The sequence below is a fragment of the Aythya marila genome (assembly GCF_965140915.1).
Source record: "Aythya marila genome assembly, chromosome: Z".
In the NCBI taxonomy this organism is placed as follows: domain Eukaryota; kingdom Metazoa; phylum Chordata; class Aves; order Anseriformes; family Anatidae; genus Aythya; species Aythya marila.
This window is the reverse complement of record NC_139080.1, coordinates 3053160-3076673: the sequence shown is the minus strand read 5'-3', so window position 1 is coordinate 3076673 and position 23514 is coordinate 3053160. Positions and strand designations below refer to the sequence as shown.

Here is a 23514-nt window from a genome sequence, read left to right as displayed (position 1 = left end):
ACATGTACTTCTGTCCTCTGTTGGACGAATGGACAGCAAGGCCCTTTGCTTCCATATGAGAAAGAAATAAACTATTATTAAATAACTTGACAGCTTGCTGTGCTAATTTCTTTCTGTTCCTGGAACAAAAGTGTCCTATATCATTGCCAAATATGTAAGATCAATCCTTTGCTGAAAGTATTTTTAAATACAGTTTATGGCTTTTATAATAAAAAAGAGATGTGGACAACTTAAAACTACTATGTACTTACTAATGCCATTGCTTGCTTTTTTTTTTTTTTTCTCAAAAATCACACTAAAGTAATAACTCTCAGGTTTTTCTTCTTTCATTTTTTTGAAATTACCAGGTATATCGATGCTGCAAATGCTTTGGAACAAGAGACAACATTAGGCTTACGTGGCTTTGAAGTTTGTGACAACATTGATCTTGAGACAATTTTGATGGAATATGAAAGCTATTACTTTGTAAAATTTCAAAAATATCCTAAAATTACCAAGAAGGTCCTGGACACTGGTACGTGGCTGTTTTCCTAAAGAAAGCTTCTGTTTTTTCTAAGCCTGAAAACTATATTTGCCTGATGTACTCCCAACACTTTGCATGTATGTCCATTTTCAATGTTTGAACTCCCTTATAGATCTATATTCCTAGGACATAAGAATTAAGAGATGGGGCTTTCATCCTTTCTGCTCTCCCATTCCCTCTTTATGTAGAGGGACAAGATGAATGTATTTTTCAGTCTTTTAAAACAAGTTCAATATTGGAAAATGCCATGGAACTGCAAAACGACATGGATATACTCTCTCTTTCTTCTAATTGAGAGAAAATAGTAAGTCCATTCTATTCTGTATTTAACCTTTGAAGTAAAATAAACCACTTAAATGAGATATTACATCTTAGCTCATCCGAGCTAGTTCTTTAAAGTCTGTTACCACTAATCTCATTTACCATTTATTTTCTGTATTTTTATAAACCTACACATTTGGCACATTACCTTTAATATATTTTCTCCAAAGGACTTAAGAGTCTAAGATATAAATGAATGACGCAGAATAAGGCAGAGCAGAACATGAGCATTCTGTTATGACTGTGAGATCCTGAATAATTTTGTGCTTGAGTACAAAATGTAACTTACAGAAGTCGTAAGAACAACTGCATAAGAGTCAGTTACGAAGAGCTTGGGAGGGTGCAGAAAACACCAGCATCTCCTCCTATATTTCTTGTAAGAAAAATGTAATCATCAGGGGAGGGGTGATGGTCTGGGAACATCTTCAAGCAGTTTTCATCGTTGCATATGACAGCGAGCAACTTTGAAATCCCAGGTAAATGGAACATTATACAACCATAATAAAATTACCTGGATAGGTGAAATGATTTTGAAAGGCAGTAAAGCTAGTAGTCATCGTGACATTAAGGGTGATACAGAAGATCAGTACTAGCTGGAAGCAAACTATCTGCATGAGGGAGAGATTTACAGCTAGAACTTATTGACTGGTGTTAATACAAAGAGGAGCAGCCCTTCAGGACAAAACCAAAGGGATTTGTTATGAATCAAGAAGGAAACTGTATTACAAAACATTTATTACATCAAAGTTAGTCAAACTGAGTGGTAGCCAAGGCTAGGATCCATGAACATAGACCCAAGTGAACTATTCCCCAAAGCCAATAAATCTCTTAGACATTTTACAAGCCCTCAGTACCCACTTTTGGTCAGTAAAGCTACCCAGACATGTGGTAGCTTCTATTACACAAGCCCAGAATTGCCACCAGGCTGTCAGAGATGCATCTGCCTGAGTCCCTGAAGCAGAAGCAGCCTCCCTCCTGCACATCTCATTGAGAAGCCGCTGCTTGGTCATTTGTCACCTGCATTAAAACCAACCCAAAAGCCAAACCCCATGTCTGAGAGTGGTGTCCAAAAGCTTGTTGAACTCTGTCGGGCTTGGGGCTGTGCCCACTGCCCTGGGGAGCCTGTCCCAAGCACCCTCTGGGTGCAGACCCTTTCCCTAACCCCCAGCCTGACCCTCCCCTGTCCCAGCTCCATGCCGTTCCCTCGGGTCCTGGCGCTGTCCCCAGAGAGCAGAGCTCAGCGCCTGCCCTTCTGCTCCCCTTGTGAGGGAGCTGCAGGCCGCCATGAGGCCTCCACTCAGCCTGCCCTGCTCTGGGCTGAGCAAACCAAGGGGCCTCAGCTGCTCCTCATACGTTTTCCCCTCCAGACCTTCAACATCTTTTTAGCTCTCCTTTGGACACTTGCTAGCATTTTTATGTCCTTCTCCTGATGTGGAGTCCAAAACCACGCTGCACTTAAGGTAAGGTTGGACCAGTGCAGAGTTTTGTTTTAAAAATATGATGAAATAAGTAAAAAATCGAATGGGCCTAAAAATTTAACAAGCCTGGATCCAAACTGCTCTCTTCAATCTGTTTGTTTTTGAAATATTTTTGCAAGCTTGTAGTGCTTAGAATCATGCTGTTCTTGTTTACATTTTTGTATTTCCAAGATCATTAAAATATGCTCAGAAATATTTCTGAGGGGGGGAAGGAAAGCAAGTTGTCCTTTTTAAAATAATAATCCTTAATTATTTTCCACTTTAATATTAATTTTGCTGCAGCAGAAAACAAACAGCAGCTGAGAACTGCAGGAAAAAATAGGAGGTAAGCGAAATGCATGGGTCTTTTTCTGGGCAGAAAAGTTTCCTCTAAGAGTAATATGCAGCCTAGTTATAATAATGTTGTGATACTGTAGGGATACTAAACTAGCCTAGAATCCCCTGATACTGTGTGATGGATTTTTCTTTATCTTTTAGAGAAAAATAAAGGTTTAATTTCCAACTGGACTTACAGACAATCTGCAAAGTTTCTGCAGTGTGGCATAAGGTGGGGTTGGAGTGTTTGAAAGCTGTGAGCATTGAACGTTTGTGTCATTGAAACTGATGGCTCAACTTCAGTGGGAGCAAAGTTAGCCTCAGATTGCTTTGTTTGAAAACTGTGCCTTTTAATCTTTGGTATTTTGAAGAAGAAAAAAAAAAGTTATGAAAGCCTTTGAAGATATAACTTGCATTCTAGGGCAGCAAGCTCTTCTCAGAATCTTCCAAGGACGAAACATCAGACAGTGCAACGACCATCATCAAAAACTTCTCCTGGGGGGACAACAGAACTTAAATCATCCACCAAAGAGAGCCCCAAACAGGTTCAAATGTGTTTTATCTTGGCAGCATTACAGTTGAAATCAATGTGATTTTATTTTGAGCAGCTATAGTCAATGAGAGGATGTTACACAATTTGTGTTTGCACAACTTATGGGTTTTTACTGTTTATATAATTTAAGCATTATAGATGCAAGAGTTTGGGAGAAGATGCTCTCTAGCTATCAGGTGGGGAGCAAGTCACAAGCCAAAATTAGAGGAAAAGAAGTCATATAATCTAACCTATACTGAAATAAGCAGGAATCTTTCCATTGACATCTGTAGATTTAAGGATTCATCCTTTAGCATCAGAAAACAAAACAAACCAACCAAGCAGAAAGTCTTGTGTCAGTTTTAAGCATCTTCACAGTACATAAGGTGTTTGAGATTGTGGGAGTCTTGTGGCTCTGTAATTTTTAGATTTGTGAGTCTTGTTTTAGTAAGATGGCTGCAAAAAACTACTTTATTACCATCCCTTACATAGGAGAAAGCAGGAACAGCAGGTTGGTGGGCAAGTACTGTCTGCTACAGCTTTTGAGGAACTGGGTGAGAGACAGCCTCTTGTTTAAATTTTTATATATATAAGGTCTGATGTAAGTCCTTGTCCACATTACTGTTGCAACTACCATGTACTAATACAATTTATCTAGGCGTGTATGAAGTATGGGAGCAGGGGAGAGTGGGGGGATGATACCTACAACAGGGTGCTATCTGCAACTCATGTACCTGGCAACACATCTGTTTAAAATTCATTTTTCTTTAGAATAATGACAGTGCAGTTACTTCAGAGCAATCTGACTTTGGCTTAAGCATCTCAGCAATCAACAAATCTGGAGGAGCAGGAGAAGGTCCTCACCCAAGAAGGGTTGGTAGAAACCTAATATGTGATTTATGTCAGAAATGTGCATATAGGAAAAGCACATAAAAGCTTTTCAAAAGTATCCAATGTGAGCTTTTTCTGTATATTTTTATATACAGTTTTGCTGTATAATTAGATGAAGGATCAATTTTATGATTGGGGCAGTAAATTTTTGCACTGGAGGCTTAGTTTATGTTAAATAGTATTTCAAAGTTAGACGAGAAGAAACATTTCTGTTTGTAAAACCCAGCAATAATACCTAAATTGAAGATAAATTTGAAATTAATGAGTACTTTGATAAGAGGTTCTGCAGTTAAATTGTTACACTGACTGATCGCTACAACAGATTTTGTGGTCAGCTTTTTGCCATATTTATGTCTGTATGTGCAACAAGGAAGCTAATTGCTGTAATGTTAAGCAAAATTTTGGCCCAGTGCATTTTTAATAGTAGAGTTACCATCTTGGTAAAAGCCTATCACACCATTATCTTCTTAAGGACCAAATTATTGACTTCCATGGGATGGTCCAAGATGCTATCAAACTATCGTCAAATGGAATAGCCTTGAACAGTCTTAATAGGGATCCAGATCCATCGGTAAGTGTTTCTCTTTGTATTTCATCCAGTGTGCGTGATCTTCAGATTTATATCACCAGGAACAAAATAAAATACTGTAATAATACTGTCTTGTTTCTGAAGCCCTAAAAAAGGGGTTAGATTTTTGAGTGGTATGTTTCTTTGTTGAGTGGACGGTTGTAGTTGATAATGGTCTAATTTGTTGACAGTTGTCTACTCTTTGAACACAAAAGAAGGGAACAAATACACATTGTGCTGTATGATTCACAAACAAATTTGCAGAAACCCACCGTACTTTTGGAGGTGAAATTCTCATTCATTTGAATTCAGTATGCTATTTAGCATTCACCTCAGCTGAGACAGGAACACAGTTTAGATGGCTAGAATAGAAACTTTCAGTAAAGTAATCACTCCTTGATATGAGCTATAACTCCTAGGACAGCACAGACAACTTTGCCTGGTAATTGCTACATTTGAAAAAACTTTCAAAACAGACTATGCGGCTACGTGATGACACACATTTATATTTTTAATTCCTCTTAATACGTGTAGGGCATGTTTAGGACTACGTATGCAGTAAGAGAGCTGCTCATTTCAATGTTAATTCTGGATTAGATTCTGTCAGATGAAATAATGAGTTACAACAAATGTGGCTTGCTTCAAAATCTTTATGCATATTTTACAACTTTGAAAGTTGATATGATGTATGAGCTTTTTAAAAATTATTTTACCGTTCTTCTATTTATAATAATTGAAGTCTGACAAGAACTTATGTTTGTCTTTTTAAGGAACGATTATTAAAACCCCTTAGTGCTTTTATTGGCATGACTGGTGAGATGAGAGAACTTGCAACAGTTGTAAGCAAAGTAAGATCGGATTTCTGTTTCATTTATATAGAGATCTTGGTTATCTTTGTCATTTGAGAATGCTGTTTGTTTCTTTTTGTTAATGCTTACAGTGCTTGTTGTCTAAGGTGCAAACCATTTTTTTTTAATATGTGACTATTTGAAAATCATTCTTTATATGTGAAACAATGTTTTTTTTTCTTATACAAAATAGAAGGAAGTAATTAAGATCTTTCTAATAGGGATTTACATGTAACATGTAATCATATTGTAACTATGGGACTGTCCTAGCTTTTACCTTTGTTCTTATTGGTACAGAAAATGTACAATGCAACACTGATTTAAATATATGATCTAGTACTATCTATTGTATAATGTATTACCTTTCTATGAATGGTGGAAAAACCTTTATTCAACTCTGCAGGTGCCATTTCCCTTCAACGCATTGGGCTGTATTCAGTGTGGATGATCTGCCAGTACTACAGCAATATCCTGATTCTGAGTGTATCTACTAGATATCATGTACAAAGATTATCAGATGCTGATATTCTCACATTTTTTTACATACTAGTCCTGTGCCTTGCTTTGCACTGCCTGCATAATCCACACTCTTCATCATTTTTTCATTTCATCATTTTTATTTCATCATTTAATCATTTTCTTGCTTGGCTTACCTGGGATGTGCTGTTATTGTAGACTGCTGACAGTGCCCTTCCTTCTTCCCAGCAGCTGCATGGGAAGCATCAGTAATATTCTGTAGCCTTGGAGAGTCTGTATCCTGGGGATTCTTCTGGTATGGGCAGTTTGACACCTGGAGGGAATCCCAATGTTGTCAGCACCTTTTTATTTCAGTCATGGGTTGAAGTGTGGTCCAGCAAACAGGCCTTGGGCTACTGTGGATCAACTGGTCTAGCAACAAAGCAGACAAATGCTTTGCTTGCATTGTCTCCCAAACCCCACTAGGTACTTGTCCAAAAGGCTTCACAGTATCACAGGATTTGGTAGTTTGTTGCTGTTTTAGCAACAAGAAATAGGGTTACTTTGGCCTTCGTTATGATATGTTTTTAAATTGTGTTGGTATGTTCCTAGTTGCTATAGTAATCAACACCGTGTAAATCAATAAAAATAAATAGCATGTGGTATCTATTTCACAACACAATCTAATTTAATTTGGAAACAGTTATGGAAGCCTCTACTTAGTATCATAAATCTGATTCATCTTAATTTGCTGTTAATAGAAAGGGAAAGTGTAATCTACTCTATATAAATAATTTTTCTAATTGTATTAAATCAAATTTTCCCCTTGGATATAAGCACATAATTTTTCTTTAGTCTCTGGAGACTGCCTGTTTTTATCAGAGAGCAGAATTTATCCCAAGTATTTGTACTGAGGATATGATATTTTTCTACAGAGCAATTAGTCTCTGGAACACAAAGCCACAAAATATTACTAAAGGAAATGGAAAGATTCATAGAAGAGTTGGGTAGTTTGATGAATTAAATGAAATTAAATTAGTGAGTGCTTCAGGGCATGGACTAATTACCGACTGTATTTTGATAGATGCTTAGGGGGGAATTTTCCTCCTGGTACAAAGCTTCTTGCACCTTTTCTTGCGTGTGGAGTACAGAGGGAGCAATTTTTCAGTATTATTTATAACAGTGATAAGTGCAACCGTGAAGTTACTGAGCAGCAAGTTTAAAAGAAACAAAAGTATTTTCACATAGCATCTGATTTTAAACTATGCAACTTATTGCTATAGAACAAACATTTCAAAAAACATGTAATCTTCACATCTTCACATTACAGTAGTTCTTCATATGTTGGGTAGTTACTAAAACCAACTAGCAGAAAACAGATCTGAGAGACACATCTGCTCAGCATATAGATAGAATCATGTACATTGGGAAAAACTTCTAAGATCATCAAGTCCAACCTTAACCTAGCAATGCCAAGTCTCCCAGTAAACCATGCCCCTAAGCACCACATCTGTGTGTCTTTAGAGTACCTCCAGGGATGGTGACTCAACCACTTCCCTGGGCAGCCTTTTCCAATGCCTTACAACCCTTTTGGTGAAAAAATGTTTCCTAATATCCAACCTAAACCTACCCTGGTGCAACTTGAGGCCATTTCCTCTTATCTTGCTGCTTGGGTGAAGAGATTGATCCCCACCCTGCTACAACCTCCTTTGAGGTAGCTGTAGAGAGAGATAAGGTCTCTCCTGAGTCTCTTTTTCTCTAGGTCTTTCTATAAACCTATGTTCCTTCAACTGCACCTCATTTGGCAGTGTATGTGCTCTTAGGGAAACTAGGAGTTTCAGAGGAAGCAAGGCATATTGTAGCACTTCTGTGGAAAAGATTGCTGTGTGTGCTTTCCTCTTGTGATCTGACTAGTACACAAGGTGAAATTATAAGTTTTTATCACTTAATAGCACAATTGTTTTATAACTGAGTCGGTGCTTTTACTTTGCCAAAGGTGGTTATTCTAGTGGAGAAGTTAAGTTTTGCTAACAGGATGTGATTGATATATGTTGCAGGACATCTACCTCCATAATCCAAATGTGAAGTGGGATGATATTATTGGACTGGATGCAGCTAAAAGGCTAGTCAAGGAAGCAGTTGTTTATCCTATAAGGGTAAGATACTAAATAGATTAGAGAAAACTATCGTTGAGCTCATTAACGTCTTCCTTGTAATTACAGTGGTGGTCAAGTTTTCTCACTATTTGTGCTTTTGTAGGCAGTTTCTGTTTGAATTGTTCCTGTTTCATTTAGAAGTGTAATACCCATTCTCCCATAGGAGAAAGTCAAAATGAAAATTTTTTAAGTTTGGGGTTCTATTATTTTGCACCCTTGGCAATGTAAAATGTACTGGATTTGGCGTTTACTAATTGAATGTAAAATGACTTACAGAAGAGAACAGAAAGCCAATTGCATTTGAAGAATTCATTTAAAACAATTTCAAATACAGTTAATACAGTATTATTCTCAGTACTCATAGATATCATATATTGCTTTGTTCTTTTTTCCCATCTTCCAATTTCTTCCATTTCTGACATGTGTTAGGAGCAGTGGGGGTAAGGGTTAGAATTCCTTCCATGTTGTTATATTTATAATCCCTGAATTACTTTTTGGTTTCCACAGTACCCACAACTGTTTACAGGCATTCTGTCTCCTTGGAAGGGTTTATTGCTTTATGGACCACCAGGTATGGAGTGTTTTTATAGCCTATCCACATAGGATATACTATTGTTTATCCTATGTCACTACTTCTGTTTTTATACTGTCCATAAATCATTAATGCTAATTAGATCAAAAGTGTTAATGTATCACATAATAATTAATAATTAAGAACATGTTCTGTAATTTGAAAGGAAAGAAGATAATGTGGATGATTGCCTCTTTCACTCAAACCTCTCCATTTGCCTTTCTTACAACCCTTGATTATTTCTACACTTGAATCTTCAAAAAAAAACACACCAACAAACACAGTACTTACACTACTCATTAGGAGAAATAAGAATTGATGTTGCTACTCAGCTTGGATGATATTAATCGAGTTTGACTTTACCTGATCTTGCAAAATACAAATAAACCTGCATTCTTCACCTTCTTGAAGAAAATGTCCTTGCCTTCTCTTTTCTGTATTTGGCAATCATTTTGGAAATGGGGTGGAAGCTTTGCCCTCTTCTGTGCTAGCTGGGTGTTTTCCACTCAGCACAGCCCCACTGCTCCTTCTACTCCGCTTTGACACAAGAGAGGAAGCACTGCCACCACATGAGTGTGGCTGGGAGGGGACAGAGGCCACAAGTACTGTGTGAGTTAATTGCAAAAGTTGTCATTCCAGTAAACTCCATTTGTTCTAGTGAATGCTTAGATGCACTTGGCATAGAAAGAATATGGAGAACACATTTGCAGTGCTGTAATACCTGAATTTCTCCAGGCAATCCTAGAAGGACTTTTCCTACTTTAGTACTTTGTCTGACTAATAGTGAGATGAGGGGAATTATTCAAACATTTGCATTGTATTTCTTTAGAGAGTGAATTTTGTCAACACTTGTTTGTAGGTACTGGGAAAACATTGCTTGCTAAGGCTGTTGCCACAGAATGCAAAACAACCTTTTTCAACATATCAGCATCCACCATTGTCAGCAAATGGAGGGGTGATTCAGAAAAACTTGTGCGGGTAAGAATTATCTTATTCGTTACACAGAAATCAGGTTCCCACTTAAAGAAATGGAGTTTAAAACAGAACTGGAAAACGAGTATTCCTCTGATACTTATCATCTTTCCTGTCTTGGACAAAATATGTCTCTGTATCTACTTCTTAAAATGGGAATAACATCGCTTCTGCTGAAGTCTTAAAATGGATTCTTGCTGTGGAATTTTAGTTATGTAATTTAATATGAAGTATGTATCCCAACACCAGCAAAGACTTTTGAGTCATTAAATAAGCAACAAGCAAGCTGTATTCCTAACTAAACTAGTGTTTGTTTAGTGACCCCTTCAGAGTGCTTTACAGCCTTTGTGTGAGAGTTGGCTGGCTCATAGGCTCCCTACAAAATATACCTGCTATCTAGGTTACCAAATACCCTACTGCTCTCATCTTGCAAGGCACAGAATTGGCAAAGCACACTGTTGTCACAGTCAAACACAGAGATAATGTTGCTTTAATGAAGGAATTTTAATGGCAAATGGGTATTTTCACAAATGGGCATTTTCACATATAGACTGGCAACTAGCATGCATGGTTCAGTTGTGATATAGAAAAGTTCAGAAATTTAGGTGTGGCTTCTGTACCCTGAGGTACATAACTCTTTCTGTAATGTCAACGATTTTGGTGTAAAAAATCCACAAATTTTTAGTCTTCCTTTACACACACCTCTTAGGGTCCTCTTCAGATAGATATAGAGCTCTTGAAAATGAGTAGTCAAGACAGATTGCACTTGCTTACTGCCATTATAAGTATTGTTAATGCTTCAAAATCTCCCTTGAAATTTAGGCAATATCTACAACATAATTATTCTTCTTGTGTCCTTTTTTCCTGTAAAATGGCATGTTTTTCTTCTGACATTCACCTCGTGTGTGATCCTCTTGACATCTGTGTCAGTATCTCCCTAAAAGTTTCCATCCTGTCAGGAGAAGGGATTTGGTTTCTGACACAACACTATCAAAAAGGTTTTTGTGAACATGCTACAGCACTTCTAATTATATTGAATCTGTGGAATTTCACCCTGAGTTGAGTCTTTGGCAGAATACAGAAATAAAATTAGATTGTGGATCAGGACAGCTCTAAGAAAAGTAACATATGAATTTATATCCTAAAATAACACGAGGCTGGTGCATGGTCTTCTGAAGTTGTGTGAAGTATATGTCAGTTTTGCACTAATGCAGAGGAATATCAGCTCAGTCTGTTTTCATCATTTCTCAGCTGTATTGATGTGATTTTATAGTTTAGGTTCATAATAAAATTATAGGTTGCAAACGGTTAGCACAACAGCAGTGGAAGAAGATACACAAACAAAACTGATACCATAGCATCCAATTTTTGTTTCAGCAACCATCTTGGAAAAGTTACTCACATGGCAAAATTATTATATGATCCAGTGTTTGACTTAATTGCGAGCTTTTGCATGTTTAAACAGTATGAGTCACAATGCTGATCATACACTGCTCGTGATCCAAAGTGCAAAAAATAATATTTATCTTTTAAGTTTTGTTTTTAAATGTTCAGATTAAAAAATGCTGGATTTATATATATATTGTTAGTGATACTTATTTAAACATTGCAAGAATGCTTCACTGAAGAAGAAATGACTATATATTCTTATTGTTAATATAAGTCTCTCCCTCTTTACAGAAAAATAGTTAAAAACTTTTTTTTTTTTTTTTTTTTTTTCAAAATGGCAGGCCCAGGTTTTGTGTCAGCTTAATAGTCCATTTTGTAATCTAGCCCTGATTGTTCAAGCTGTTGTTTTCTCCAGGAAAAATAAAAGAACTTCTTAATTCTTATCAAGAGAAGCAATCCATTCTTTTTTTTCATTATGGTGCAGTTGATTTATTATTTTCCTCAAATCCTTATTTAAAAAACTACAAATGGAGCACCAATAGAAGACAGGATGTTTAATCTCTGCTAAAAATTTAGGACTTCCCAGAATCCTCTGATGGATCATTTTCTTCTATCCCATTATTCTCAGGGTACTCTGATAGGATTTAGACAAAGATTTACATATAAAAACAGGATTACATGCCTGTGTTCTTTATATCTCCTTTACAAACCTTTCAGAATTTGAGAGGATTCAGGGACTCTCAGCCTACCCAGATCTTTTGCCCTAGAACATACTCCTTTTTGCCCTAGAAGTTTGGAGTATGGGTACCATTATTTATCTCCAGTGCAAGTGGCTGTTAATGCCTTTTCCTGTTAGTTTTCTTGTTAATCTTTTCTGTCACTTTTATTCTTCTCTTTAAACAGGTGCTATTTGAGCTTGCCCGGTACCATGCTCCTTCCACAATTTTCTTGGATGAGCTGGAGTCAGTTATGAGTCAAAGAGGCACTGTTTCTGGGTAAATGATGAGATCACTTCCTATGGTGTTAGGAGAATATATGTCCCCCTTTGCAATGCATCTTTTTAGTAGTGCTGACCAAATTTTAATCATACAATACACCTTCTAGAAACAAATTTTAGCTCAAGTAAGGCATGAGTCTACTCTGTAAACTTTAATAGGAGCATGAATGGGCCCCTGAAAGACTTGTCTTTTAGATTTTTTTATTGACAGTATAGTTATTTTGAGTGATAACAGTAATTTTCATGACTTACTATTAAGTTATTTTTCTTCTGTTATGTTGTCAGCTTTAACAGACTTGTAGTGTATTACTTTCAGAATGCCTATCAGCTCCGAAAATACTGTTCTGTGAAAACGTTGCATATGCTGTGGGGATTTTAAAAGAGAGATGTGGTCATTGTTTCATTCACAGTAGATGAGATCAGTAGAGTAGTGTGAAAGGCAGGTTCTGAGAAGTTTAGCATATGACTATGGAAATAACAGGTCCAGGAAGACTGTAAGCAGGAGGGAAGAGCACGAATACATAACCAGTGCTGTTGTATTTTCAAATAAGGTATTTGAAGTGGAAGTAAAGACAGCTGTGGGACATAACAGGCGGCTTGTTAGAAGCAAATGAAAAGCAGCTGGTTTTGTGACACTTTGGACAGGCTGAGGCAGAGCAGGGTAAGATGCAGTGTACACAGTGGAATGGTATTTTCATTAATGGGACAAATTTTGATATTATTGTCAGGACTTAGAGTTGGAGGAATGGAGGTTGTTATTATCGTCATCCATGGAGTAGACAGTTTTATTTTAAAAAAGCTGAAAGTGTTGAACTCGGAGGAGAAGCAGGAGAAATACAAAAATATCATTATACCCATTAGGAGCCCATTACAGTGTTGCTATATGTACGTAATATACTATAAATTATATACTTACAAAGATGCATAAATAGAATATGCCATATCATAAATACACAACTTGTAGTAATTGTCAGTTGATAGCTATAAATTATGGGCCAAGTCTTGCCTTCATACTTTTTTAAAAGCTCTCATTAACATCACTGGATTATGTATTTCAGTAAGGGTTTTTATCTGAGACTACATAGTTATTTTTACATATCCTTATTAAATATTGACATCACGCCGATGTGTGTATGCCTTTGCAGAAATAAACCATTAAACCTGAATTATAATTCTTACCATCTAAGGCCCTGATGTTTTCTCTGGATTTGGTCCAGGGGTTACCAAGAACTCCACATCTGGGACCAAGAGTTCAAACTGGTTTCCTTCAAAATTGGTTACCTGGAGCAGGGCCAGTATTCTTAGCACTTTGCTTAAGTTCCCCTTCTCTCCTTGAAGAAGGCTCCTTTGTGTGTGGTCTCTGCCCTTATTTTTCAATTTGTTTCAGTACTGCAAACTTTTCTGTTTACTTTTGATACAACATTTTGCAAACTGTTGAATTAAGCAGTATGTGTGTCTACTTGTGGCCACTTAAAATTCACTCACAGAAAAATTCCAGTAGTTGCCCTGAATAGGTAGGTGTGTTAGTTGTTTAATCACAACTGTTTTGTTATAAAAATTCTCCTACACAGGTCAATCAATCAAAGCCTTAGCTGTTTTCCAGTAAACATCAGTTTTATTTGGAGATTAATATAAAGAAAAAAAATTAAATACTTTCTTTGGATTCAGTAATGGTGAACTCTCCTCCCTTTAATGCACTGAAGAGAGTCCATTTAAGTAATCATTAGAAAGCTTGATTTTAATGCTTAGATGTTAGCTAATGGAGCTTAATCGTGCTTTGAATTGGGGCAAAATGGTGACAAGGGCTCAGTTGCTGTGAATGACACTGTATAAATAAAGATGATTACTTTAATGCACTGAGCAAATAATGTTTCTCTGAATCTTGGTAGTGGTGAACATGAAGGAAGTCGACGGATGAAAACAGAATTACTGGTGCAGATGGATGGCTTGGCCCGATCTGATGATCTTGTATTTGTTTTAGCAGCTTCCAATCTGCCATGGTAAGAGATCCAGAGAGTACATTTTGAATACATTTGCATGAGCTTCTAAGCACAGATAAAGATTTTATTTAGACTTTTGCAGAAAAAGCCTTGATATTTGGTTAAAGCATTTAAAGATTAATTTGGAGCTTTTACTTTTAAACTCTACAATTCTTGCTATTTGTGCCACATGAGAATAATCCATAATAAAGTCAACATATGCTGGTGCTACCAGCTGCTAATATTTAAAATGGAGTATTTGACTTTAGAGGCAAGTTATTTACTATGTTTAAGCTAAGAAGGGTTTCAGCCTGGAGCTGTAAGGTGCTTAAAACATCTAGTGCTTAGAAGGATACTCCATAAATAGGAAAGTTGGATTTTATTGGTATCAAATGTGACTTTTAAAAGTTAAGGGACAAAATTTGTTATTTCTTTTAACATAATTTGGAAAAGAAGAATAAATGGTTGGAAATTAGAACTGGAATATTTCATCATGTTGGCTCTCAAAATGGGCAGAACAGGTACTGAGAACAAGACAGAGAGGAGAGGATGAGAAGATGACAACAGGCAGCAGAAAATGGCCAGCTCTCTACTCTCCTTAGATAGCTTCTCCCACGGCTACTGGCAGCCAGAATGTTGATCTGGCTGGATCGCTTATCTGAATGTAGTGTATTTCTCTTGCTTTCATACAAACCTTCTCAAATGGTTGTAAATGGTACATGGGGAAAATAATGGCTGCTGTACAAGCACAGCTGCTTTTAACAGTCTGATTTGTAGCTCATTAACCTTTTTTCAGAGTAGGAGCCAACACCTGTACAGGGAGTTGAAACAAATTGATGATGAGCTTGTTTTTGAAGTTAGGTTAGCTTTCAGAGGTCTGGAACTAGCCTGTGGATTTCTGCTGGCCCTGAACTTCCCCGTGTCCCTGGGCTACAGATCCATGAAATCTGCAGTGGAAGGGCATTTTTTTCTACAGAGAAATTGGTACGTTGAAAGCAGAGAGGGGAACTGTAGTGAAGTAAACTGTGGAAATTATGCTTGGTGGGGGACAGTCACAGAGGCAGACATCTGTGAAAGAGATGATAGGAATATGAAGGCTTCTTTTGTCATTGCTCCTTCTTGTTCTTGAAGCGTGACAACCACAGAACAGAGCCATCCAAAAGTGGCTGAGGGCACTGGGCTGTGATCACAAGGCTGTTGTTGACCATAGGAAGTGTCCATGTTCAAATGACTCAGTGTGTGTATCCACAGTTGCTTGCTTTTGAGCACTTTTTAAAAAGTCTCAGTGTAAATTTTATTTTGTGTAATGTACAAACATGCTTCTTGCTTGTGACACCCAAGGAAAAGAACTGAGCAGACTAGGACTTAATTATATTACAGTTGTATCAGAAAATGCTGGAAAAAAATAGCTACTGTGTGTGTGAACGGTTAAGATTGAAAGGGTATTAATACATTAATAACCCATTCATCTCTTTGTGGTTCATTAGTAATACATTACAAATGTGTGTTACCCTTCTAGAAGGAGAAACTCTGAGCAATGCACTGCACCTTTCAGTGGTCTCTTGCTTAAATTAACTTCTGAGTAGCCTTACAAGTGATGCTGCAACATGGCAGTATTAAAGAGAATCAGAAGTCTTTACAGGATCCATTGATTTGAAAAGAAAAACCGGGTGTTGAATACCAGTATTCTGGTGTAACTGGGTATTGAAACCCTCAGAGGAAGAGTCCAAAGAGCCCAACTGGCCTGAAGGTGCTGGATCTGGGGATCTTGGAGATGTGTTAATGCAAGCATGGGGCTGATCTCTCTGTACGCCTCTGCAGAAAAAGATTCCTGTGTGTGTCTTGTTGCCAAGCATCTGTCTTATGCAACTGAAACTCTTTCTGGAAAGCTGAGCAGAAGTTACAGGCTTGAGTTTTGAATGTTTTACACATTTGGGTTTGGATCATTTTGCAATTCTGAAGTGCTAATGTCTGCAAAATTGCTCCCTTGAAACATCAAGAAAATGACACAGCTTTTCTCAGGTAGACCCAAAATGACAAGATATCTATTTTGGAGAAACTGCTCCCACAGAAAGATGGCAATCTGTGTTGGTACAAGGGTGAGAGCTGGGCTGTTGTGAGAAGCCAGCTCCCACTGCTGAAAGTTTGATACCTGTGAGCTTAGGTTTTCTTTTTCAGACTTTTTCAGCATTGCTTGTGGACAGGTGGGATTTTTTCCCTCTCCAAAGTTAATTCAACCTCTGAATGCCTGGCAGAACTGTGCCTAGAGTGGAGATGCTTTAAAATGCTGATGCTTTAAAAAGCAGATGGATATACACTCAGAAAGGTACTTTAGGAAGATGAAAATCTGGTGAAATCCAGGAGCATTTTATATCATCCTTGAGGCTGACAGCCTTGAGGAGTTTGGGAGTGTTTGCTTCCAGAGAGGTTGGTGGGGTTTAAAGATCTCACCTGTGTGTTTTTGGATTATTTTTGTGTGCTTGGCTACCAACAGTCTTACTGTGAGACCCCAGACTTGAGCTGCGTAGGGCTATTTTGTAACAAAAGTTTCAAAATACATCTTTTTACAATCCAGACCTTGCAGTCGCACAGTACAGCTCTGTGTTTTTGCAAACATTTGGTATTAAGCTGGATTTCAAGAGATTTGTTTAACTTGGATATTTATTGATCATGGAAAAAAAAAAAAAAAAAAAAGTACCAAGCTGCTTTTAGATGAATGAAAAGAAGCCTAAACAAAGCTCTTTATGCTGTCCTAAGCTGCACTGCAGCTATTGATCTTCCTCTTCAGGCAGTGCTTGCTGCCCAGCCTTGCTTCCCCCTGCTCATCAGCCAGGCACTTCTTATTGACAAGTTCCTTGTTGCAATGATTCAACATAATTACACAGAATAAAGGCCTTGTTAATGAAGAAATAAAGTGGTCCTTAACCACGTAGTGAATGTTTCCTAGGGTATTGGTGTGTTTAACTTCCATTGCAGTGCTGCTTGGTTTTTCCCCACCCTCAGGGTGGGTGAAGCTCTGGTGGCAGCTGTTAGACTCTTCCCTTCCACCAGAGCTGGATCGTGCTAGATCCCTCAGCACACAGTCAAGGTGGGGTCAGGGGAGTTGGGCTGCAAACCCAAAATCACATCGGGGTTACCCCACAGCCAGCCCTTCCCTTCACTCCCAGCAGTGCGTGCCCAGTGTGTATGATGGAGGACAGTGAGGAAGGAGAGCTGAGGGCAGTGTGGGGAAGCCCCAGGAGAAGACAGGGAGTTAGAATAAGCCCTCAGCCTGTGGTGGCTCTGCATGGGAGGACAGGAGGTGTGATGATGAGAAGCTTGCTGCTCTTGGTGCCTTTCCCTCTTCTGCACCTCAGCGATGATCCCAGTAGGCAGGGATTAATTATCAGTGAGCTCTTGTTGCTGTTTCTGGCTTCACCTCTGGAGGTATTGAGGTCTCTGAATTTCTGCCTAATGCTTTTATTAATATTCCTCCTTATGGGAACAAAAATAGTTGTTTGCCTCATTTACCTCCATGAAATGTGGCAGTGATGATGAGGCATGATGCCTTGTGATGTCAGCCTGGGAGAGATCCCCAAAGTCACCCTCTTCTGTAGGTCCTGTAGGGATTCTTTCTGTGAGCATTTCTTAACACATTTCTCTGAAATAAGAGCCCATAATATTTTGGTTGGCGCAGTGCTTATTGTTCTGTTCTGGTTATTGTTGTCACTTAACCTTGCATTTGATCACTAACAGAACAATTTAGCACATAAACACTTTTAAGATAACTGAAACATTACGTCTTTATTTTCCTCTCTAAGCCAACAAGCAGGGTCACCGTAACCTTTCTGGGTAAGCAGAGCAACTTGTATGTACCAGTGGGCTCATTTGCAGAGCAGTTCCTTGAGTTATGAGCACTTCTTAGACCTCTATTTCACCGCTTACATCTCTGCAGAACTAAAACACAGCAGTAGGAGGAACAGCTGGAAATACTGCCTGGGGGCCCAGCGCCTCTCGGGGGCTGTGTTTTTGCTGTGTTAATATCCACTGAGGGCAAGGTTGTTTCCTCTGTGGGTGGCTAGGGAGCTCGTGAAGCTGCGATGTCAAGGGGCAGCCCAACAGTGCTCTGGAGTGGTGGAAAATGTCCACATCTGGTGGATTCATGGGGTGTTTGCAGGCACTGTGGCTGTGGTTGCCCTTCTGCAAGAGCAGTTAGAGTACCTGCATGGGCTCCTCTGAAACCCTGAGAAATTTGGCTCTGTTTGTGCACGTGGAGGAAGGCAATGTGGGTAAATAGCAGCCAAGGGGACGGTCAGCTGCAGAGTAATTAAATTCTAGCCTAGCAGAGCTATTCTGAGAAGCTGCTGAAATAAACATCTGGAAGGGGAGAGGGGACCAAGATGGTCCTGTGCCCATTCTGCAGCCTGTGTGGCTGTGCTGCACTGGGCATTGCACAGCATAGGGCAAACCCCAGGGCTGCTCAGCAAGCCTCTTAAGCAGCCTGAAACCTCAGTAATGGTATCAATACACCAACAGCCATTGATTAGCAAAGCTCTGGTATTCAGATCAGAGTCCTTGATTAGGAGTACTGGGAAGGATCTGAGTGAATTCCTGTTGGCATGGACGATCCTATCAATCACCCTGAGCCATTGACTCAGCTCTCCAAAACTGAGAGGTCCTTTTTGGGGACAGAGGCACTTCTGATCCCACTGAGCTGAGTGACAGCACCTACCTGGGTGGCTGTTTTTCCTTTTTTTATGTTGTGTGCCAGTAGAAGATACTATTAAAAATAAGGACAAGTCACCAAAGGTGGCAGAAATAAGCTTTGTTGGTGTGCTCCAGGTCTGTCCTGAGCTGGCAGTCAGTTGCCTGTAAATTCAAGAGGGGTTTTATACCAGAAGTACTGCTTGTATGTTGACTTTGCTGGCGAAAGGATTTCAGCCAAGGAATCATCAAAGGTAGAGGCAGGTTTAAGTGTACCTACACTGCAGGCGCAGTTCTCCAGCAGCTGGCTCTTTCGGCTCAGCTGACAGGGGTGGAAATGGTGCTTAGGGCTCCTTTTTTTTTTTTTTTTTTAGCACAAGACACATTGCAGAGAGTTGCTCCTTGATGAGAGTTTCTTGGCAGGCATGGGGAACTAAATTTTAAACTGAAATAACAATTCAGTGTCTGAATGGGGCCACTAGAGAAAGATTGGTACTGCATTTGGAAGGATAATAGCTCAGAGCAGCTCTTGGAAGGTACTGGAGACTTATGAGTAAATACTTTGTAGCTGCTATTTCTTCTTGAAAATTGTATGGATGATTGGGATACCTGTAGATTTTTCCCATTATATGAGTAACAAGAGATGAACCAGAGTAGGAATTTGTGTTCAGCTATGTCACTGTTAGATGCAGACAACTGAGGAGCACTTGGGAGAATGCTAGATTAAATAACCCACTTGGATGTGCATCTGCAGAGCTGGCATGCCAGGCATACCAGGACTCCTGCAAACTGACAGGATCTGTGGTCTGTCTAGAAAGGCTTCATCTAGGCGGTCACAAAATGCTTTGAGAAAGGAGCGGAAAAAAAATCTTTTTTTTTCTTTCAGGCTTCGTTTGTGCATCACAAACAAGTAAAAATGAGGAGTATTCTCAGTCTTTTGTATTTTGTGGTGGTTTGTTTTTGTTTTTTGGTATTGCTTTTGCCAAACACCTTATCAGAGCTGATATCAACAGAGGTTTTGGCTCATTGGCACATCGATCCAGCCTGTTCACCTTTCACATGCTCCTTTTTACAAGGTTACTGTCCTTGGGGGCTGTATGATACACAATTTGCATTGCAGCAGCAGCCTCAGATCAAGCTCCCGTTCTGCCATAAACATGGTCCTTGCATCCCAGATTGAAAGTCTGTTTCTGTCTATATTTTAAGCATCCCTTACAAAGCAGCAATTAATTAGTCCTGACATATTACCCCAGACAGACAATTTGCTGTGTCTCCTTAACAGCAAAGGTTGAAACGAAGAGGTTATTACTGACAGGATATGCTGCACACACCATAGCTGCAGCTTCAAGTTACAAGTTACAACTTACAAGTTAATGTTAAGCCTTGTTGTCACCAAGTCAGCGTATTGCTAACACAGTGACAGGAATGCACTTGGTAACTAATCTATTTTTTCAAAACTAGGTTGGCACAGCTACAGGTGGGGTTGAAAATTGTCAGTCCCTGCTGTGAGGAGCTTCCTGTGAAAAATATCTCTGCAAAGAGATGCACTGAAATGATTCCTCTTCTGCTTTGCTTGCAGGGAGTTGGATTCTGCCATGCTGCGGCGGCTGGAGAAGCGGATTTTGGTCGACCTTCCAAGTAAGGAGGCGCGGCGGGCGATGATCCAGCACTGGTTGCCCCCTCTGAGCAACAGCGGAGGAGTGGAGCTGAGAACAGACCTGGACTACAGCTTGCTGGGCCAGGTGAGACAGCGCTGCAGCAGCTTGGGGATTTCCAGAGTGGGAAATGTAAGCAAGAGTGACGTACTATCAACAGCGATAGAACTGTGTCATGGGGGAACAGGTCCAGGGCAGAGGGTAGGGTCAGCACCTCTATATGCAGCAGTTGCAACAGACAGAGCTAGGGGAAAGACCTCAGGTCTGCCCGAGGCCAGCCAGAAATTAGTGAGAGGCAGGGCTGGGTGTCTTGCAGGTACATGCCTGCAAAATTCTGTGGAACCACGACAGTTCCACAGCTCTGCTGCAAAATCATGTTTTCTGATCCTCTCTGTTGGGCCAATTTTTCAGCCTTAAATACAGGGAGACTTACAGCAATAGTATGTTCTCTCACTCTTCTCACCGGGCTGGGAGCACTTCCAAATCACTGGGGTAATGAACAATTAATTGGGTAGGGAAGGTTTGTCACAGCTCCACTGCAGCAGGAGAAAACAACTTTCAGACAAGGGTGAGATTCACTAGGAAATCAGGCTTGCTTTATTTAGCCCCTTGTCACATCCTGAATTCTTTGGAAATATCTACAGCTTGCCCAGTTGTCTCTTTTTACTTCTGTTCAGAGACAATTCCGCTCAGCTTTTGTTTTATAAACGAGGAAACGTAGTTATTTTATTAACAGGAAAGCCGGAAACAGATACAGAAAGGTGAGTTTTAGTTGACCTACAGAAAACTGTCACTTAGAAAGAAAATGCTTGGTATTTCCCTTGCACCTGAAAAGTACTGTGGGCATTCAAAGCTAGACAAACAGTAATGCTGGGGTGGGGAAGGGGTGTGTAGGAGGGTGTATATATACGTACACACATACATATGTGCCTATCTATACATATATGATGTGTGCCAGGAGTCAGACTCAAGGACCCCTGTGGGTCCCCTCCACCTCTGAATATCCTCATTCTATATTCTGTGATACATTTCTGACAGCAATAGAATTTACATATACTTTATAAAAATACAAATAAAATATATATGCTGGTAAATGCCGTTGTTGTCTGATTTGTAAGGCTGTAAGCTGCAATTTATCATTCTGGTTCTGTCACAGGAAACCGAGGGGTACTCTGGTTCAGACATTAAACTCGTGTGCAAGGAAGCAGCCATGAGACCAGTGAGGAAAATCTTTGATGCTCTTGAAAACCATCAGCAAGGTACCACAGCTCTGATTAGAGAATCTGATCTGGGAAATGCTGATCTACTGCTCTAACTCTAGAAATTGCGTTAACCCCAGCAGGTGGAGCTCTATTATCTGCTTAAAGAAGTTTCAGTCTCCATTTCTAAAACATTTACCAAAGCTAATGTTTCTGAAAATTAGCCCTTTTTTATGTCAGTATCTTTATCTCACTAGGTTCATTCTTCTGTTTTTATATAGTAAGTGTTATGTTAGACTTAAAAGAATGTCTTTTGGTAGTAATAATGATACTTGATCTGTTTTCTCTAGGTAACAGTAACTTACCTGTGATCCGACTGGACACAATCACAACAGCAGATTTCCTGGATGTGATTGCCCATACCAAGCCATCAGCAAAGAAGCTGAGTCAGAAATACACAGCTTGGCAGAGAGAGTTTGAGTCAGTTTGAAGAGAAAAATCCTGAAAGACTTTTGCTATCCCAAATGGCATTTGTGTCATCTCCAAAGGACTGAATGGTGATGGAGAAGGAAGTGCTGTTGTTTTGGGGAGAGAATGCCGTGAGAAATGTCAGGTAGAAATCTTTGAAAATGCAGTGGGGGAGGGAGGGTTGTTTTTATTAGCCATTTTCAATGACTGTTCAAAAATATTCTTTACAGAATTAATGTAATGGCAGAATGTCAGTTGCTATGTAATTAAAACTCTAGCCTTAACTTTATACATAAAGACTTAAAGCTTGATTGATTTTTATTTTTTTTCATGGTAGTTGTTTACAGGTTTGGAGTACAAGAGCTGGAGCAGAAAGCTTGCTAACAACAATTAGATGGTTTGTGTAATTCTCCCTTTCTGAGACTCACTAAAGCATCACAACCAGCACAGCTCTACCAAGGCTAGCATGCCTTTTTAATGAAGCAAAAGCAATTGTTTTCAATGAAATTCAGTTTAATAGTGCCTGGTAAACTTTGCTGTTTTCATCTGGTTTGGGTTGGAAGGGACCTTAAAGATCATCTTGATGTGCCAAATGTATTACTTCCCAGCTGGTCTGGGACATTTCCAAGGTGGAAAGTGCAAGGGATCAGAAGAAATTGGAGTCATTGTGGAAAAACAGCATCATCTAGGGTAATCTGTCTAGAAACTGGATTGCTGGTAACCCACTGGTTTGCAGCCAGTCATAAAATGTGAGGTGAGTCATATAAAAAAAGTGAGTCTGTGCAGTGCTGCGGTATTACCCCAGTTGGAGACTTTTCTGCTGATAATCATGGCCAGGTATCCAGTCAGCTGCCTGTCAAGCTTTTTATTGGAAAACCTAAGTCATTTTTCCAGGCTTTCAGGTCTCATCGCTGTCCCCCTCTTACCTTTCCTCTTGCATGGTTTTCCGTGTCACTGCTTTCCTAAGTGCCACGATGCTCTCCAGCATGCTCCTGGACCTCTGGAGAAGTGACAGTCTCCTGTTGTTGTAGCATTGCATTGTCTCACACTGTCAGAAGTCTTTGTGGGAAATTACCTCACAGGATTTTACTTAGAGATTCCTCACTTCCCTAACCTGACTCTGACTACAGGCCAAAAACCTCCTGTATGTACTCCAGGCAACAAACACAGATTCAGAATTGCTGGCAGAACATTAGATGTGTGAATTTATTCACAACAGCAGGTTACAATTTATAATGGCACCTAAGATAAGGCCTCCAGTTATCATGTATTTGTGTTTTCTTGGGGGGTTTCTTTTTTTACCAATGGTACATTTGGCAGAGACATTAGCCTCTCAGTGCTGCTTTCTTCCTGGGTGATGTGGGTGTGCGTAAAGGGTGTCCAGCAGTAGCTTTGACTTCATTATACAGCATGCAACACAAACAATATCTAAAGATGGCTTTTGTTCCTGGGGGGAGTGTATTCTCCCACTTTACTGCAGAGCTCCCCCAGGCCCCGCGTTCTGTCTCTGACA

General features: G+C 39.4%; 1 protein-coding gene across 1 annotated transcript; it reads left to right on the top strand.

Moving 5' to 3' along the window:
• Positions 1-227: 227 nt before the first annotated feature.
• Positions 228-23490, top strand: KATNAL2 (katanin catalytic subunit A1 like 2). The gene is made up of 14 exons (XM_082782598.1): positions 228-514; positions 2605-2647; positions 3059-3182; positions 3941-4042; positions 4533-4631; positions 5399-5476; positions 7990-8088; positions 8596-8659; positions 9519-9637; positions 11924-12015; positions 13907-14017; positions 20259-20421; positions 21491-21593; positions 21884-23490. Exons 1-14 carry the CDS (start codon positions 442-444, stop codon positions 22021-22023), a joined length of 1410 nt encoding a protein of 469 aa, XP_082638724.1. The 5' UTR covers positions 228-441; the 3' UTR covers positions 22024-23490.
• Positions 23491-23514: the final 24 nt, after the last annotated feature.

Bases quoted from the DNA above. Each gene is read 5' to 3' on its own strand.
- KATNAL2 (XM_082782598.1), top strand. From the start codon at position 442: ATGGAATATGAAAGCTATTACTTTGTAAAATTTCAAAAATATCCTAAA. The intron at 4,043-4,532 runs GTTGGTAGAAAC...TATCTTCTTAAG, and splicing joins AAGGTCCTCACCCAAGAAGG to GACCAAATTATTGACTTCCA. The intron at 8,089-8,595 runs GTAAGATACTAA...TGGTTTCCACAG, and splicing joins CAGTTGTTTATCCTATAAGG to TACCCACAACTGTTTACAGG.